A 17,187-nucleotide genomic window follows, 5' to 3' on the forward strand; every position below is an offset into this window, starting at 1 on the left:
ATAATGCCCCACTAAAGAGTCTTTCACTGAGCCGAATATTCAAATAGAAATATTTAACAATCAACTCAAAATATAAAATAAAATTAAAATTAAATAAATAAATAAATGTAAAAATTACTTTCTTGCCTATTATGTGTGTAAATTACAAACAGTTCCAGTCTCATAAATTTATGAAAAGAAGCTCAATCTGATATTTTTTCCAACTCATGGGTTTTGCTAATACAAGGTAAACTAATACAAACTTAGCTGGAAGAAAAAAAACCCCAAAACTTTAACATGGAGTCTTATAATTTATTTAATGAATAATTTATTTTTAATTTAATGTTAAAATTCAAGTTCACCCAAATTTGATTTAAAAGACCATTATTTAGGTATTACTTGTGTATGTGAGATCTGCTGCTACCCTAATACAATGGAAGCTGTGTTTACGGTGCTCAAGACTGAAAAATTACAAGAAAAAAAAAAATTCCACTTAGACTCAGTTGTCTAATGGTCAAATGTCTGAGTGACTTTGTGAGTGAGCCACCTAAGGTGCTTATAATGTAAAAAAAAAAAAAAATGCAGTTATAAGTGGAGGTGGGACAATAGTTGGCTTAATTAATACGACCAAATTCCCCTACTGTATGATACCAGCCTATGTGATAATAATCTTAACATTAAAAAATTTGTTTAACAAAGCAGTTGCACTAAACTGACTCATGAGTTGCATGGTAGTGCTCTGCAAACCTAAGTGGAAAATAAATAAAATTAATCATGTTGGCACCAAAACTGATGAAACAGAAAAATCCAATCAAAATCTGCAATGTCAACGTCCTATTGTAGTGGGAAAAACACAGGTAGACACATTTATAGATACTTCTCAAATACTTTATACAAAATTCATTAATCGGAATGTTTACATGATGACAACAGTTCAGCGTCGTGATAATACAAAGAAAACATCACAAAAATGCAGTTACGACTGATAACTGTACTTGTTAACTATTACGGTGATTTAATGATAGTGCAAGGGTTAACAAATTTAGAAAATGCAGAAATTAAAAAAAAAAAAAAAAAGAGATAAAAGTGAACACTTGCAACTTGGCACAAGGAACATGTATATCACAGAATGGCTATGAAATATTTCCCCTCATAAAGTAATAACATAAATTATTCACAAGGGTTAGTGTAGTGTAACAAAGAGGACTCAGATTTTGTGGTTTCTATACGGTGTCATAGGTTTAAAAATGTGCACACATTGAGGTTCTCATATTATACCAATAACTATCCTTCATTAAATGTAACATTTTAATATTTCTCCATCAGTTAAGAACAAATTCACTGGCACACATCTCACTGCATATTATTTCCATCCATAAAACTCAAACGTATCTTACAATACAGCGATTGACGTCATCCCCAACTATTAAAGAGGTCTAAGGGAAATATTTACAAAACATGACACAAAATAAAACAGACAGCAAAGAAAACCCAGCCTAGATATAGTTACAACGATTGCAATATCATCAAAGATAAAAAGTACAAAATGATAAGGAGCATCACTTGGAAAAACTTATTTGACATCATTGTGGGCGAAACAGTGGCCAGGAAATACAAGGATAAAAAAAACAAAAAGGGGATTTCAGAGATATACATATTTAGTTTGTTTTTTAATTAAAGTAAGGCCACTAAAAAGAAGAGAAGAAGAAACAGAGCAGGAAGAGATATGTAAACAATAAATAGTTCTACACTCCTTATCAATCCAAATGTTCAAATGTTTTTTTTTAGGAAGAAAAAGTTGTTACCTGAAAGTTCAACCTGTGATATTTCTTTACAATAAACAAAAAATACCTTTTCCTTTTATTTCATATCAAACACTAGGTTGTCACTTTACTTCACAGGGTGTTTAACTCATCTTGTTTACATGTACGACGACGCTACAGGAGCAGCTCATTCCGATTGTGCAAAATTCTCAAAACACACTGTTGTGGCAAACCTGTCTGTTCCCAGCAGTAAACAACGTTTTAAATCACGACCTTTGAAAAGCACAAACAACAATAAATATGCATTAAAAAAAATAAATAAAATGGCTGCACCATCATGGATACATTAGGCCACATGAGCCAAGAGTTGTTAATTGAGCTTATAAGCAAATACAACCAAAGCAGGACTGTCCCTTAACATACACAGTGAATGTCCACACTGGTGGGCTCATTTTTCATAAGGTTCTGATTTGAGTCATATTGTTGTTGATTTATATACTGATCATGTGACTGGTGTTGATCCTGGGGGGGAAAAAAAAAAAAAAAAAAAGGAATGGAAACTTAACATGGCAAGGCACACAATGAACTGATCGATCCTTCAAATCAAGGGGTAAAATCACGGGTTAAGTACCTTCTCCTGAAACATTATCATTAACAGTCCATGATTAACCAGTGAAATATTTAATCACCTTCTCTTGCGCTCTATTCAATAATTAACTAGGACTGTCTCCTAGCTACCAGCCATTCATCCATCCAACAAAAGACCTTATATATATATATATGAGATAAACCATACGGTATTTTCACATTTACTCAGACCATCACAGTGGAGCTACGGAACAGGGCGTTCATAAGACCTCTTCACTTCACACGTTCACAGCTTGCAGAGTGTAAGGCATCAAACACATGGCCACAGTTTGAGGGGTTTAGGCAGGGGGTTATTGCACAACAACACTTGGAAGGTTTGGGAACTTGTTTGGCCCTCCAGTAGCAAGAGGGGGGCCTGCCATACTCTGTTCCCTTGAGGCTGTGGCATGCGCACTGTGCCACTCTAGCTTATGGGGGTAAAAAAAAAAAAAATTAATTAAAAAAAAAAAACAGGTTAAGGTAAGTGGTCACTATCTGGTGAAACAGCTGGTGAGCGTGAAGGTTGAGCGAGCCGGTGTCTTCGTGGTTGTGTGCTGTACAGTACCTCTGTAAATAATGTGAGCGTTTCAGGGACGTGGAAAAGTTGAGTGTTTGTCCAGTGTGAACGTGACAGTGTGTGAGTGAGCTTGGCAAGGTGCAACCAAACAGTCAACAGCAGCTAAGACACATCGAAGGTCTAAGAAAGAGTCCACTTGGCAAGCTAAGGAAAATAATTCCTGCTTTTTGACAAAACTGTCTCATGAAATCCTCCTCTTATTCTGAAATGAGGAGACCTTCCATCCTCTCTGTCTTTCTCTCTCTGTCTCCATCTCTCCTCATCTGCCCTCCTCGGCCGATCGCGTTTCTGACTTCAGCCTCACAAACTCCTTGGCCACGTCATCGTTGGAGCGCTGGGAGAGGATTCGCATGGCGGTGAGCCCGGTGTCGTCCATGTGGATGCGTTGTCCCAGCGGGCACCAGCAGGCGCAGTTGCCCTTCTCCATGATGTCTCTCAGTTGTATCACGGCCAAGCCCACCACTCGGTCGGCACGGCCAAAACAGTAGTCTTTGACGCAGACCTGCAGCTCGTAGCACTCGAAGCCATCCTGGTTACCCAGGACACTGTGGAGAGAGAACACAGAGGTTTGGTACTTTCAGTCATTTAGCAATACAGCAGCAGGTTAGTCAACTTAACAGCAGCCCAACCACAATTTAGTGTAGACACTCTAGATTTACTTTAAGTATGAAACCTAAACTCTGAGCCACCAGAAAAGCATCACAGATTAGACATGTTGGTAAACACTGATGTCACATTCAATAATCCTGAGTACTGAATGTCAGATTCTTTAAACAGCTGCCTCTTATCACCAGTTGGAGTTATTAGTGTTCAGAGTCAGAATTACAGTCAGAGTCAGAGTACGAATCGGGCTTATCACGAAGTAGGTTTCCACATACGAGGAATTTGTTTTGTCATTTTAGTGCATGAAAATAAACATAGTAAGAAGAAAAAATATAAAGAAAGATAAAGCAGAGGCAAGTACTCTAGCTCAGGTACCTTAAATATAAATAGAATATTTTATCAATAAAGTATTTATTTACAATAAAAATGCAAAAAAAAAAAAACATTATAAAAATATATGAATGATACAAAATATGTACAATGTGCAATGTTGACGTTTCCAAGCTGCCTAATGTAGCTGTAAATGTGGAAAATCATATATGTACTTATATGTAAATTGATATAATATGCAGCAACAAACATAATAATAACAAAGTAATAAAATAATCATATACAAATGAACGAGATTTCCAAGTTTTGAAGTTATCACCTATTGAAATAAAAATGTTTCAGTGGTTCTTTCTTTATTCTAATCGTTTACAAACGTGGGTACAAAGTACTTACAAGTGGAAGGTCTCGTTGAACTTGGGAGACCAGCTGTTGTTCTTAGATTTGGTCTGGAATTTGCGTTTCTTGTCGCTCAGGTGAGGCCCGATCATGGTGATCTCCACGAAGGGCCGGAACATGCCAGACGTCTGCCATTTTAAATCACTGGCTCCCATGACTGTAGCAACACACGTGCAAACACGCAGGAGAAGAACAGTGTCATCAGATGAGAAAACGTTGTTTTAGAACGCCACATTTTTTAAGGTAATTTTATGAAAGCTCAAACTGACCTTTGGCAGTGACTTTGTGCTCCTTATTCCCAGGATGAGTGTACAGCTCAATCTGGACAGACACCTCCCCTATTGGCTTGTCCACGCCTGAACCTAGATTAAGGCACACCATGATCATGTACATCAGTGAGCTTTAATTTGGCCCCGTACAGGCATGAAAGAAACTTTGATTCACAGTGCAGAGTCAGTATGAGAAGGGGATACAGGTGGAGAGGTTGGGTTAGGGTTGACCTGTCCATCTTAGTGGCACAGAGTGACAAAATGTACAAAGGGAGAGTGGGTGGGGAAAGAGAGGAAGGCTGGTGGATGATTTCAGTGAAACCTACCCCTGCTGGGCTGTATTTTTTCATTGGGAGTTAACCTAATACCCTTTCCATTGTGCACTGGCACAGAGGCAGCACAGGAGATAAGAGAAGACATGTCAACAAATTCTAACAGGAACATTTTACACACACAAAATACAGGTGCAGACCTAAAGGAGGTAATATTCAGTGAAAAGCATTGTTAATCAAACACACATTGTTCAGCTGGCGCCCTCTCCTGGTCAATTATGGGAATGATTTTTGCCTTATATCTTTTAGATGCATCATTGAGCAGTGGCCTGAACTACCTTGTGTGTGCTGGGTGGTGACAAAGGTCTTGATGAGTGTGTCTGTTGTTTGAGTGTAGAGGGACAGAGCGTGACGTAGTGAGGACAGCTCAGGACTCTTCTCCAGGAACGCCTTCTTTAGCCCATTGCCTCCTGCGTGGAAGTATTGCTGCAAAGAAAACCGAGGGTCAGTCCATATAAACATCTGGAGGAACAACTGGAGGTATACTATATTTTTGGTTGAAGTATTATGGATTATTCAAACCAAAAAAAGCTTCTTTAGTTTGCATGCTTTAGTATTATTCCAAACCCCCACCCAAAAAACTGTTATTGTATTATTTATATGAAAACTACCTAACCCAGCAGCTAGTCAAGTCCAAACACAATGAGTCATTGTAGCAGCAAATGGCCAAAATTATCCTTTAATGTGGAAAAGATCACTGTACTTCCTGATGATTCATTTGAAAATAACTGATCAAAAACTCAAGGTTAGGTTTGACAACAAAATAAATATTTTAGCACTCTGTTCAACTGCTTTGTAAAGTTCAGCCCTCATTTCATCCACTTTATCCTCTACACACATTGTCCTGGCCAGTTAAAATCAGCCGACTACATAACCTCTCAGGGTACCTGATTAATGGATGAATAGTTGATGAAGCTAATTTGACCCGTCTCCCCTGCACCCCAATGAAACCAAAGCCTGTGGTATAAACTGACCTTGATAGTGTCCAGTGCAACATCCATGACAGCACACTGTCTGGGAGACAGGCTTTTAGCCTCCCCTGCCATGTGATCCTGCACAACCCAAATGACAAGAAAAGAGGTGAGCCAGCTCCATAAAAATAGATTCGTTTACTCTCAATAAGTCATTTCATGGTCAGTTCTTCAGAGTGTGGTAACACTAATCTCCATTTAACATGGATTAAAATGTATGAAGGTATTGTGATACCTTGAGTTTGGAGAGCTGGCCGAGTTCTTTTGCAGCTGAGAGGATCTGTGCTCCCTGAAAGAAAAAAAAAAAAAGGGTGGTGTTGCTATTTCTGTTGCAAATCTATCAACAAAAAATCAACAAATGCTGAAGCAAGCTAACAAACAAATGTTAGACTTACAAAGGTATCGTTGCCCTGCGGCAGGACAATGGTCTTCTCCAGGCTGCTCATTACCATCCTCCAAAGCTCCTTGAGCACGCGCTTCAGTACGGTCTTCTCACACACAGTGGCGAACAGCGTCAGCCTGCACAAACATGCAAACACACACAAATGCATATACACACAGGTTAATGAGATGCACGGAACCATAGAGAGTGCTGAGGTGTTTTAACCCCTAACTGCTGCTAATCCAATTAAAGATTTTCTGCAAATACAAATAGATTTTTAGTGTGACATTAAAGGAGTTTACACATGCTGATATTAGGGTTAAAGAACTTACAGAAGAAGAAAAAGCCAAATGGGACAGAATATTTCAATGGTCAGAGCTTAAAAGAGGGAAGGAGAACCTGAGTCTCAGATCTTAATGAATCCACTCACTTTCCATCCAGGAAATCCATGAGAGGTCGTAGCATGTTGTCAGAGTCGGCGTCCACCTGGTTTTTGTTGTTGGCGTTGAGCGGTCCTTTGATCTGGTACAGCAGAGACGCCATCTGACGCATGCAATCATTGATACGACTCTGGAAACTGAAGAGAACGATAAAGATCAATTAGCACCGATGTGAGGTTACTGATATTTCTACTGATATATGTATGTATAGACTGTATATCTACCTGTTCCCAAATGTACTGCTGAGCTCATCCAGCACGTTGTTCAGCTTCACCTGCAGGTCGTTCAGTAAGTCGCTGGCCTCAGTGTCCATCTGCAGGAAGACGGGCAGACAGAAGGCCGGAGGCGTTTAAAATTTACTATATATACTGCAGCAGAATCAAAAAAGAAGTTTGACAGAAAAAAAAAACAAAAAAATTTTTACAATCTTCCCTAAGCTTTCACAAACTGTGAAAGTGCAGAGAAAATAATTACTCTCAAAAAAGAAAGCTGTGACAGCTTCACCCCAAACATGGAGGACCTAGAAACCCTTTCATGGCAGTTCATGAAATGGATTCATTTAATTTTGTATTTGCAGCTTTGGGCCAAAATGTTACATCATGTTATCTAGGAAAAAAACACACCAGCCCAGCCAGTTTGTCATGCTTCACACCCTGGTATGAGAGGCAAAAATTGTAATTCAGGTTTCTTTCAGGATGTACTATATGCACATCTGGCAGAGGAATGTCCAACACACAAACACACGCACACACGCACGCACGCACGCACGCACGCACGCACGCACACACACACACACACACACACACGATTATAATTTGTAGAGAAAAAAATTTAATACACATGTCCGCACCAACCCACCTTTTTCTCAGCAGTTTCCAACTATCAGTGGAAGCACATTAAAAAAAAAAAAGTTTAATATTGCAAGAGATGTGTGTCTTACAAGTAGTGAGTCTCACGAGCACAGGGTGAGGGAACAAGTAGGAAAGATCCATGAATTACCTCCAGTGTACCTAACACAGGTTACTGTGGCATCATCTAAATAAGCGCTGCCTGGAGGGTTAGCTAAGCCATATGGATGAAGCCATGGTGCGGCTCATTAAGTCAATGATCCAATGGCCTTTTGATTCATGGGCTGTCAGGGTTACGTAGCAACATTAGTGAGGGGAGACTGAGAAATTTCTGCTATGCAGCACGAAGGTAAGGCTTCAGGGGAGAAAAAGGCATCTAGAAATGGATTGTGTTGTGTTTGTAATGTGCAGTATGTGTTTTGTTTTTTTGTTTTTGCCTTGGAGTATTCTTGTGTGCTTTGGTGTACTAATGAGTGAGTCTTTACACAGACACTCACCTTCTCCTCCTCAAATGCATTTTCAGTCTACAGGAGCACAGGGAGGTGGAAGGTAACACAGGACAACCTCAATTAACTGTCATTTCCCATTTGGAATTTGATTTTCAAGTTCTACAGATGATCAATGGCCATTATAGAAAGTGCGGTGGCAGGTATATATGTGCATGTAAGCATGTAACCTACCTTTTCCATTGGTGCATCCATCTTGTGCAGGGAATGTTTTGAGATTTTTAAAAAAGAGAAATAAAAATGACAAACTATCAAAACAAAACAAAAAAAAAATAAAGGAAAGAAAATTCAGAAATATCTGTTGTTCAAGGGGAAATGAATGAATCAGTTTAGAGGAAAGACCAGGGAAATGTCACTGAGAGAAAGTGAAAACTCGAGGTGGAAATCACCACGGATGACGATAAAAACCAGACACAATAAACTCCACCATGACAACCACAGGGGCGTCTTGTTTCAGTGGGACTGGGTCTCACTGTGATGTTGCTGGGTGTAGGAAGAACAAGGAAACAGTGAAGAAGAATGACTCCACGCACGATGTTGTAGGTTCAAACCACTTAAGACCGCAACAAACCTCAACCTCAATTTTCTCCCCTTCCTCCCCTACTTCTTCCTCCTCCTCCTCCTCACTCTCCTCAAACTAGGAGTGGCAGTGAAAAGACAACACAAAAAGTTTAACTCTTATTGCTGCCAGCACCACAACCATGTTCAGTAAAGCTTGTCCTATAAGCTAATTTTGGTGCCTATATTTCCAGAAAATATTACAAGTAATGCAATATTTATTTTATACAAGTGGTGAGATGACTGTGCATATATGCAGTCATGTATCACAAAACATGCATGCATATACAGTGAACTTGCCTGCCATGCTAGCATGTTATTGTTGCGCTAGAAAAGAGATGAAAAACATGATTGTGACTTCCAAAAATACATTTTTGTTAATTCTACCCTGCAAGACCTGAATTTCACTTGTACACCAAAAAAGACAAAAAAAAAAAAACAAAAAAAAAAACAAACAAGCAAAAAAACCCCCAAAAAAAACAAAACAAAAAGAAAGCATCCAGTAAAAGCTAACTGCTGAGAACGCTACAGTTAGCCCTAGCTAAGCTAAGGCTTAGTTTACATATTGGTATTTACCTAGTTAATTATTTGTATAAATGAAAATGATCAATTTTGATGGACTACTGACATCACGGTAATTCTGTTTGCTACTCCACATTACTAAATAATGGAGTAGCTAAATGCAAAAAAGGTGGAAAAAAATAGCTATTAACTATAAACTAACTAGCAAAAGTAACATCTCAGCTTTTTGTTTTGAATTTTGTGTCATGTGGTTGAACTACCTTCAGATCACATACTTAAATGTATTAAAATGTAAATTATAAATTGTAAAATAGTTAATTTATTGTATTGATTTCAATGCACATATTTATAGTACTTCAGAATCAGAATCAGAATCAGGTTTATTGCCAAGTATGTTTTCACGTACAAGGAATTTTTTCTGGTGATTGATGCAATGATCCTTGAACAAACTGATGCTCAGCAAAACAGATGCATTTAATTAAATATAAGATGCAAATTCTAAATATCATCTTAATAAAGTTTATTTTCTTTAACAATTTAGAAATGGACAACAAAGCAGAAGGAATATATTTTGTTGTTAGATACTGCATTTAACACTTGCAATCTGTGAGGAATCAGAACTTCTGAATTTTGGGGTTTTATATTTGATGTCAGCTACTTTTTTGGTATTTACTTTTTGACATTATACTGTATTTTTGCTTTTGGGTTGTGTAGTTTTATTTAAATAAAATCATTCAAATAATTTACATAAGTCCTTCCTAAAATTCTTCCGGTTGTACAGAAACTGGACTAAAAAAAACTTGTGGCACAACCATACCATGGTTAAACAATACTGTAATCTGATCCTTGATCACTAAACCACTGTTTGTCTTTCTTATACCTTAGCTCTGTGCTGAGAAGCAACTCATTTACAGACACAAACTCAACTGATCTCTCAAAGGAGCTCACATATTGCAGTCTTTCACCTCCAACCCTAACCCCGCATCAGTGAAAGACTTACAAAACAATGACGTCCACAAAACTTCAAAAGTAAAACATTAAACAAACCAAGTTCAAGCATATTGACAGAGAAAAATAAAGGGGACACGAGCTACCTCAGCAGCGGAGTACCTCTTCTTACCATCGTTCAAGTACTTTTTTTCATGAACACAGGACTGGAAGACACAACAACTAAGCTACAGTGTTTTCTAAAGAGGCAAAGGCTACATATGACATACAACTCTGGTCTACTGGTTTTTTATTGACTAACTAACTAACTAAAAGCAAAACATACACTATGCTATATGAGTTAGTTATAGTCTAGCGACTACTCATTCTGCTCTGCTACCATCCACAATACCCACCAGAGCCTTTGCTTCCTCAGTCGCGACCTGCTGTCCAAACCAGGAGAAGAAATAATCAATCCAGCGATGTACTGCTTCATTAAGCTATTTAAAGATGTGCTTTCATATGGACAAATATCTGCCTGTTTCAGCCCTGCTCAGACCATGATGGGAACCTACCTCCTTCTCTCCTGTCTCCTCCTCCTCCTCTTCTTCTTCCACCATTTCATCTTGCTTTAATTGCAAAGTGAACACACTGGTTGAAACTCTAGTTACAGTGACAGCTACAGCTAAAGCCCTACAACCAACCAAGCACCACTAAAAAATGCAATACTACAGCTACAATAAATATGATAAAGCACTACATGGTAGGGTTTCAAAGCAGAGAGAGGTCACAGCTGACAGAGAGGCTATCGATTGTCCTAACTGCAGTTACACTTAGGACACTGACACAGAGGACATGATTAAATTAATTCTCTGTCTCAATATTCTCTAGTCTATTAGGCAGCAAAGGGTCTAATCTCTGTCAGTATTGATCTGCTTTCATTGACAGCATCACATCAGACACCAGGACGGCATATAGACCTTTCTATACAACCTGACTGTAACATAACATTCACAGCTTCAAACAACATCCACTATGGCCTTGATAGGAGTCAAAACTATGTCCTAATCCAGCACTACCAGGCATCTACTTCAAATTGTCATTAAAAAATACCACCACCAGTACATACCCGTGCTTCCTCACTTGCAATCTGACACACAAGAGCCACACAAACAGAGTTGATGTAGTAACCACTGCTGAAATCACACTTTTCATGGTTGACCAGGAAATTTTGTTGATTAGTGATTTTGTGTTTTTTGTCCTTAATAATGAATAAGCTATTAAGTTAAGGTTGCCTTCACACACACACACACACCCTCATCTCCAGACTCACCTGTTTGGCACCCATCGATTCAAACATCTTCTCCAGCTGGATTCTTAACTGCTGCACATTATTCATCAGGACACAGGGCTACAGGAGGACACAGGGAAAGAGAGGTACAGTCGACAGTGAGATGACATGGAATCACTCAACTTTAACATAATTCAAATTTAACATGAAGGTCTTAGGAACTGTACAACATTAATGTAATGATGGACCCAATGGTGGGGCTGACAGGTTTCAAAACAATATCTAAAATTTGAGTGAGTAAACAATTAATATGTAAACCACAGCACTGACATTTAAATTGCCTACTGTAGTACAGAGAACTAGGGTAAAAACTTACAATCTTCTCCTTTTCAATATAAGAGGGAAAACTCTTGGTCAGGATGGCACTGTACTGCAGAAGAACTTTGGCAATTGTCTAAAAATGAAGAAGAACAAAGACATTAAACCTGAGTGTGGAACAAAAAAAACGACAGTTTCAATTCAAATCTAATTACTTAATGATGACTAATAAAACTGTTCACAGTGTTTACAGAGTGGAATATATTACACTTTTGGGAACCATCTCACATGATTGTTAGTAAGATCCCCAAATGTCTCATAATATATTATCTGGCATGAAGGAAAAGAAAACCTAAAACTCAAAAGACAAAACTGTGCTGTGCCTCCTTCCCCCCGGAGGGAAGTATTATATCCAATTCAACATTTCTATTTAATGAGGTAATATCAAATTCCCGTCACAAAAACGCAAATGTCCCTCCAGACAGCGCTGTAGTTGTTTAGTAATATCCCTGATATGTTACCATGTTTCCAAGAGAGGAAAACAGTCAAAGTGAGATGCTGCTTTTGGAAGTAAAAAGGTCAAAATGATTAAGAAGTAATTTATCATTAATTATGAAATAATGATAAATGTTTCAAGTATCTCCAGCAGCTATGAAAAAAAGTTATACACAATAGGTTCATGATGATATACTTGAGAGCAGGATTTGGTTGCGCCATCCGATGCCATGTGGTTACCTTGGAGAAGCGGCGACTGTACTGAGCCATGACGCTGGGGTCTGGACATTCCAGTTTTTTGATGATCTCAAAACTCTGGTTGAGCTGGGTGAAGATGTCCACCACGGAGCAGGAGAACAGAGCATGCTCAGATGTCTGCTGGAACTGAGACAGTGTGGGAAGACAAGGAGAAAAACACACACAGATACATACAAACAATACTTAGTTATTAACAATATTCATAATACACAGTTAGAAATGTGTGTAGGACTACGGTCATCTCATTTTAATCTCAATTTTAATTTTTTATTTTATATCTATGAGAAAATTATCCTCTTAGAGAGGTAACAACATATGAAATTAAGTCTTATTTTTCTTACTCCGTCTTTTTTGTCTCTCTCCAGGGCTCCATGCATAAACTCGATGGATACGTCTTCATTTTCATCCAACCACTGCAGCACAAATTGTAGGAACCATCTACGAGGGAAAATAAAGGTTAGCAGTTATACATAAAAAAAAAATAAAAAAAAGTTTCCATAACCAAAACCTGAAATAGGGATCAATCAATTGTATAATTAAAAATAATTTATCCAAACAGAAATATAACATTTCTGTGCCTATGAGTGAATACGTCACTTACGATGGGTAGTCGGGAACAACACCCTTAAAGTTTGGCAGCTCCTTGACATATTCATTGTAGAGCCACTTGACCTTAAAGTGCAGGTTCATGTAGTCGGTGCTCTTACACAGTCTGTGCTTCTCATGATCTGCAGATATGGAGACACAAAGAGCCTGTGAGGTTCCTGATGATTTTGAGGAGTTTGGTGAGTGGGTTTCTGGTGAGTTGATGAGTTTGAGGCAGAGAGGGTGGCGCAATCTCAACCCCTTACCAAAGCTAACATTCCCAATTATGACAGTTCACCCCCCGATTACCATCTTCACACTAAGCTAACTGGCCATTTTCTTTAACCAGTTTCTTTAATCTCTGCTAAATGACCCCAATTCCAATTCTATTCTGTGAAGTTGTAATTCTAAAAGCATCGAATAGAAACAAATAGACTGAAAAAGATTTTTTCTGTGAGCACAATTTCCCCTAATATATAGGTTCTCATTAAGACAGAGGACGTCCTCACACTATTAAGATGAAACTAAACTTCAGGGAAGTGAGTCATCATAAAAGTCAGTATTTCAAGTATATAGTATAGTATATAGCAAGTTAAAAAAATTAAAGACTATTATTACAAGTGTTTATTCATAAACACTTGTAACAATAGTTTTTAATTGTTTTAAACTTTATATACAAGAGCAATGAGCGCAGTGAGCTCATGTATGATAACTAATGGCTTATATACTCTTGGGGGAAAATACTATGATGGTATGGATAAAATGCAAACACACACTGTGAATCTACACCTATATATTTTATTCTGAACTGATCACTTTGAGGTTACTCAATACCTACCAGTAATTCAATGTAATACTCCAGACCAGTCTTATTTCAGGGTACTACATAATTAACTGTAGAGGAGCTTATATGAACTTAATATACACTTAGAGAAAGAAATGGGATCATATAATCATGATCAGCTCAAATTCAACCAGGCACTTGAGTATGTTTTTAGTGACCTACTCAAAATTACCACTACTATTAAGTTTTAAAATACTTTTAACTACAAAATCTCTCAGAATTCATTCCATCTCTGAGAACATTTCCCATCACTTTTTATATTAATGAAGAGTGAAAATCAAGGGGCTGCCACTGTGGCAGTCTGTGAAGGGGATTCATCTTGAGGACAGGGGCTGGGATAAAAGCGGACTGCCTCTGGGGACTGGTGGTTTCTGTACAGTACAGTAAAAGTGCAGAGAGGCTCCTGGGAGAAATAAGCAGCTTTCAAACCCTGCACAGTTATCATTTCTATCTTTAACTTCTTCTGTGCCATTGTGTCATTTCTACTGCAGAGTTTCTCTTCTCTGCTGAACAATTCCAGTTTCACCAGAGCTTCTCTCTTTTCTTGTTTTTAAGCCTACGGTGCTTCAGGTTTTCCCTTCACTTCTTTTACATAAAATGCATCTCTAAAAACCAGCAAAGCAGAATATTAATGTAAGAGGTCCAGGGTGCGGCTCTACAGGATACTAGTGAAACATACTGTGAGGGACATAATAGGAAAGAAGCTACAGAATGATGGCATTGAGGGATATAATGCACAAGGAATGGAGCAAAAATTGACTGATGAGCTTTGTTCTGAAGTGAAATGTGCTTCTTTTGAAGAGATCAAATCAATGCTGCAGAAATGATGATAACTTACTGTCTGTTAATAATACAGCAAAGCAAGAGACCTTCAGCAGGATAATAGACTGGGGCTAGGACTTACCTTCCATAGCATACTTCATGTCTTGAGCAAACAATGTCCACATGACCTCTGCTGACACCTTCCCTACGTTCAGTTCTTGAGGGAACCTGGAAGAAGGGTGTTTGACAAACATAAATATTTCTATGTAGAGAATAAGATTTAGTTGTCAGCCCTGTGATAGACTGGTGTTCTGTCCTGGGTGTACCCTGCCCTTGCCAAGTGTTAGCTGGGATTGGCTCCAGCCCCCCTGTGACCCAGTTTGGATAAGCGGTATAGATAATGGATGGATGTATGAATAAGATTCACTGAATGTATGCCAACTACTAACTGGTTGAGCACAGGTGTGTAGGAGTTTCTGTCTTCCTCGATGATAGAGACGATGAGCATGATGAGTTTGGGCCAGAAGTCCAAGTTCTTGATGCTAGGACCCTGCTCCTCCAAAGGGAGATCCTCTTTGTTCTGGATTAGAAAAGAAACACACAGTATGTAACTAAACATAGACCTGACAGAAGTTAAATACAATCAGTGTCATTGATTTATGTCTGGTTTAATGGTCACTGTAATTCCTGACAATCAGGCCCAAGGCAGGTGTTTATACAGGTCATCATGTCATCATCACTCCCAGTTGTCTCAAATAAGGAGACTTGTATGCTATTTATCTAGCCTTGTAGCATTTTTACATGTCTGTTGCAACAGGACCACACTGAAGCAAAACATACAGCTGGATAATCAGTGTGTGTGACTCACTGTGTCCACAGGTTGGTACTGTCTGTTGTACAGCTCGTGGCAGTTATTGAAGATGTAGTCATATGTCGAGTTGAGACAGGCCTTGACACAGTCCCTCACCACCTGGCTGGCTCTGGGCGGAGACTGTAACTCCTGGACCTGAACACCAGATGAAGATAGCAAAACTGGCAGCAAATGGCTGTAAACAATCACTGACAACATTATCAACCATTGCAGTGCAGGAATACCATGAATCTAATTATCAGGTAGTGAGTGCATGGCCAAGCAATGGCAGAATGTACCATTTAAATCTCAATTGGTGAGCCCCTTACTGAGATCCTATAGACGGCAACTACAGTAAGAAGAAAGGCACAGTACATGAAACCCCATAGCTACCTTCATCCTGAAGAAGGTGATGCTGGTTAGAAGATCCACAGTGGATTTCAAATCCTGCAGGCGATCCTTGTTGCTGGCAGGGAAGTGGTTCTACAGAAGAAAAACAGGTAATCCCAATATAATTAATCATTACAGAGGACAGCATGGGGACCTTATGCTTCACACTCCTGTTTAAGACTGTAAAATCGGACTGCTGTTACAGTTCATACTTGTAGACAGTTGCTCAGATCAGAAAATACTGAACAATTTAAATGTGTGACAAAATGTGGAAGAGAAGTCAATTTAGCAAATATTTTTAACTGATCTGGATCAAAAGCTTTTCTTTTGTGAAAATGGGCTAATGTGTGCTTCGAATTCATGAGGAAATTAATTTATTTTTGCTAATCAGGGAAGAATAAAACATGACTATCTACATTACTGATGCAATATTTCAATGTCAGTGCAACAATGTGAGAGAACTACATCAGTCATTAATGGCAGTGATATTTATTTAGTACAATCAAAATCTTACCCTGTATGTTGAGAGGTCAATGCGCAAGGAGTTGTGTAACTGGTCTAAGAGCTTGACAAAGCGTTCTTTCTGTATGGGGTAGAAAAGAAAAAAATGAATGAAGAGCGAGAAGGAAAAAGACAGATACAGACACAAAAATGCGAGAACAAAGACTGAGTAAAGAAAGGAAGAGAAAGACAAAAATAAATAATTTGTGTGTGTGTGTGTTTGTTTGCTACAGTAATACAAACCCCGAAATTGGAGGCAGCAAAGCGGTCAGAGGCGGACACATTGGTGGAGGCGGTTGTGTGGGCGTAGAAGGCATTGATATTGGCCAGCAGGGTGCTCATCACTGCAGGAACCCCGGGACACATGTACTTAGATGACAAACAGGCAAAGTTTCTGGAAAGAGAAGCACAAAAAAAGCTTGGTGAAGACCTGGGCAGAAGGGCTCGTCTTCCTCCCATTTGTACCTGCTCACACAAGATATAATTAATTGCCATGGATGAAAAGGTTTTGTCAAGGCAACGCGGGCATACAGTGTGAATAGCTGTGCCTTTATTTGGTCTAGCTGTGTCCTCTCAAGGGTCTTGTTTTCGTCTAATGACCCCTTTTAGGAACGGTCGTTTCATCTGCCCATCAGCTAGCTGGCACGTTTAGGCTGAAGGATGGCCCATTGGAGTGTGCTTTCTGTGAATGATGGGCCCAGCTAACAGGCATCTGTATGGAGCATGACATTTCATGGAGACAAATCCATCCTCAGCCCATTTATAATTGACTTTCCTTCATTTGGAGGCCAACAGGGAACGACAATGGCACTGAGAGGCACTTTGGTATGAGAGAAAAAGACAGGAAGGGAGGACAAGGAACA

General features: G+C 38.9%; 1 protein-coding gene across 2 annotated transcripts in view; it reads right to left on the minus strand.

Annotated features, from left to right (window-relative positions):
* Positions 1-284: 284 nt before the first annotated feature.
* Positions 285-17,187, minus strand: part of LOC139611106 (protein unc-13 homolog B-like) — a 67,489-nt gene continuing 50,586 nt past the window's right edge. Inside the window, exons 20-40 of one of the 2 annotated variants that reach the window (XM_071465437.1) lie at positions 16,568-16,718; positions 16,338-16,406; positions 15,827-15,916; positions 15,452-15,589; positions 15,033-15,163; positions 14,726-14,811; positions 12,994-13,120; positions 12,734-12,830; positions 12,375-12,518; positions 11,698-11,775; positions 11,364-11,441; positions 6,894-6,982; positions 6,660-6,806; positions 6,243-6,366; positions 6,083-6,136; positions 5,851-5,928; positions 5,155-5,302; positions 4,871-4,927; positions 4,545-4,637; positions 4,273-4,432; positions 285-3,491 (exon numbers count right to left, since the gene is read on the minus strand). In XM_071465437.1, coding sequence (XP_071321538.1) covers positions 3,206-3,491; positions 4,273-4,432; positions 4,545-4,637; positions 4,871-4,927; positions 5,155-5,302; positions 5,851-5,928; positions 6,083-6,136; positions 6,243-6,366; positions 6,660-6,806; positions 6,894-6,982; positions 11,364-11,441; positions 11,698-11,775; positions 12,375-12,518; positions 12,734-12,830; positions 12,994-13,120; positions 14,726-14,811; positions 15,033-15,163; positions 15,452-15,589; positions 15,827-15,916; positions 16,338-16,406; positions 16,568-16,718 — 2,425 coding nt within the window. In that variant the 3' untranslated portion in view covers positions 285-3,205. The remainder of the gene's footprint in view (positions 3,492-4,272; positions 4,433-4,544; positions 4,638-4,870; positions 4,928-5,154; positions 5,303-5,850; positions 5,929-6,082; positions 6,137-6,242; positions 6,367-6,659; positions 6,807-6,893; positions 6,983-11,363; positions 11,442-11,697; positions 11,776-12,374; positions 12,519-12,733; positions 12,831-12,993; positions 13,121-14,725; positions 14,812-15,032; positions 15,164-15,451; positions 15,590-15,826; positions 15,917-16,337; positions 16,407-16,567; positions 16,719-17,187) is intronic. The other variant, XM_071465438.1, reaches the window with a different exon arrangement.

The sequence above is a fragment of the Trachinotus anak genome, unplaced genomic scaffold (genome assembly GCF_046630095.1).
Source record: "Trachinotus anak isolate AG129_WGS33_773 ecotype Australia unplaced genomic scaffold, CSIRO_AGI_Tana_v1 ptg000028l, whole genome shotgun sequence".
Classification (NCBI taxonomy): Eukaryota; Metazoa; Chordata; class Actinopteri; order Carangiformes; family Carangidae; genus Trachinotus; species Trachinotus anak.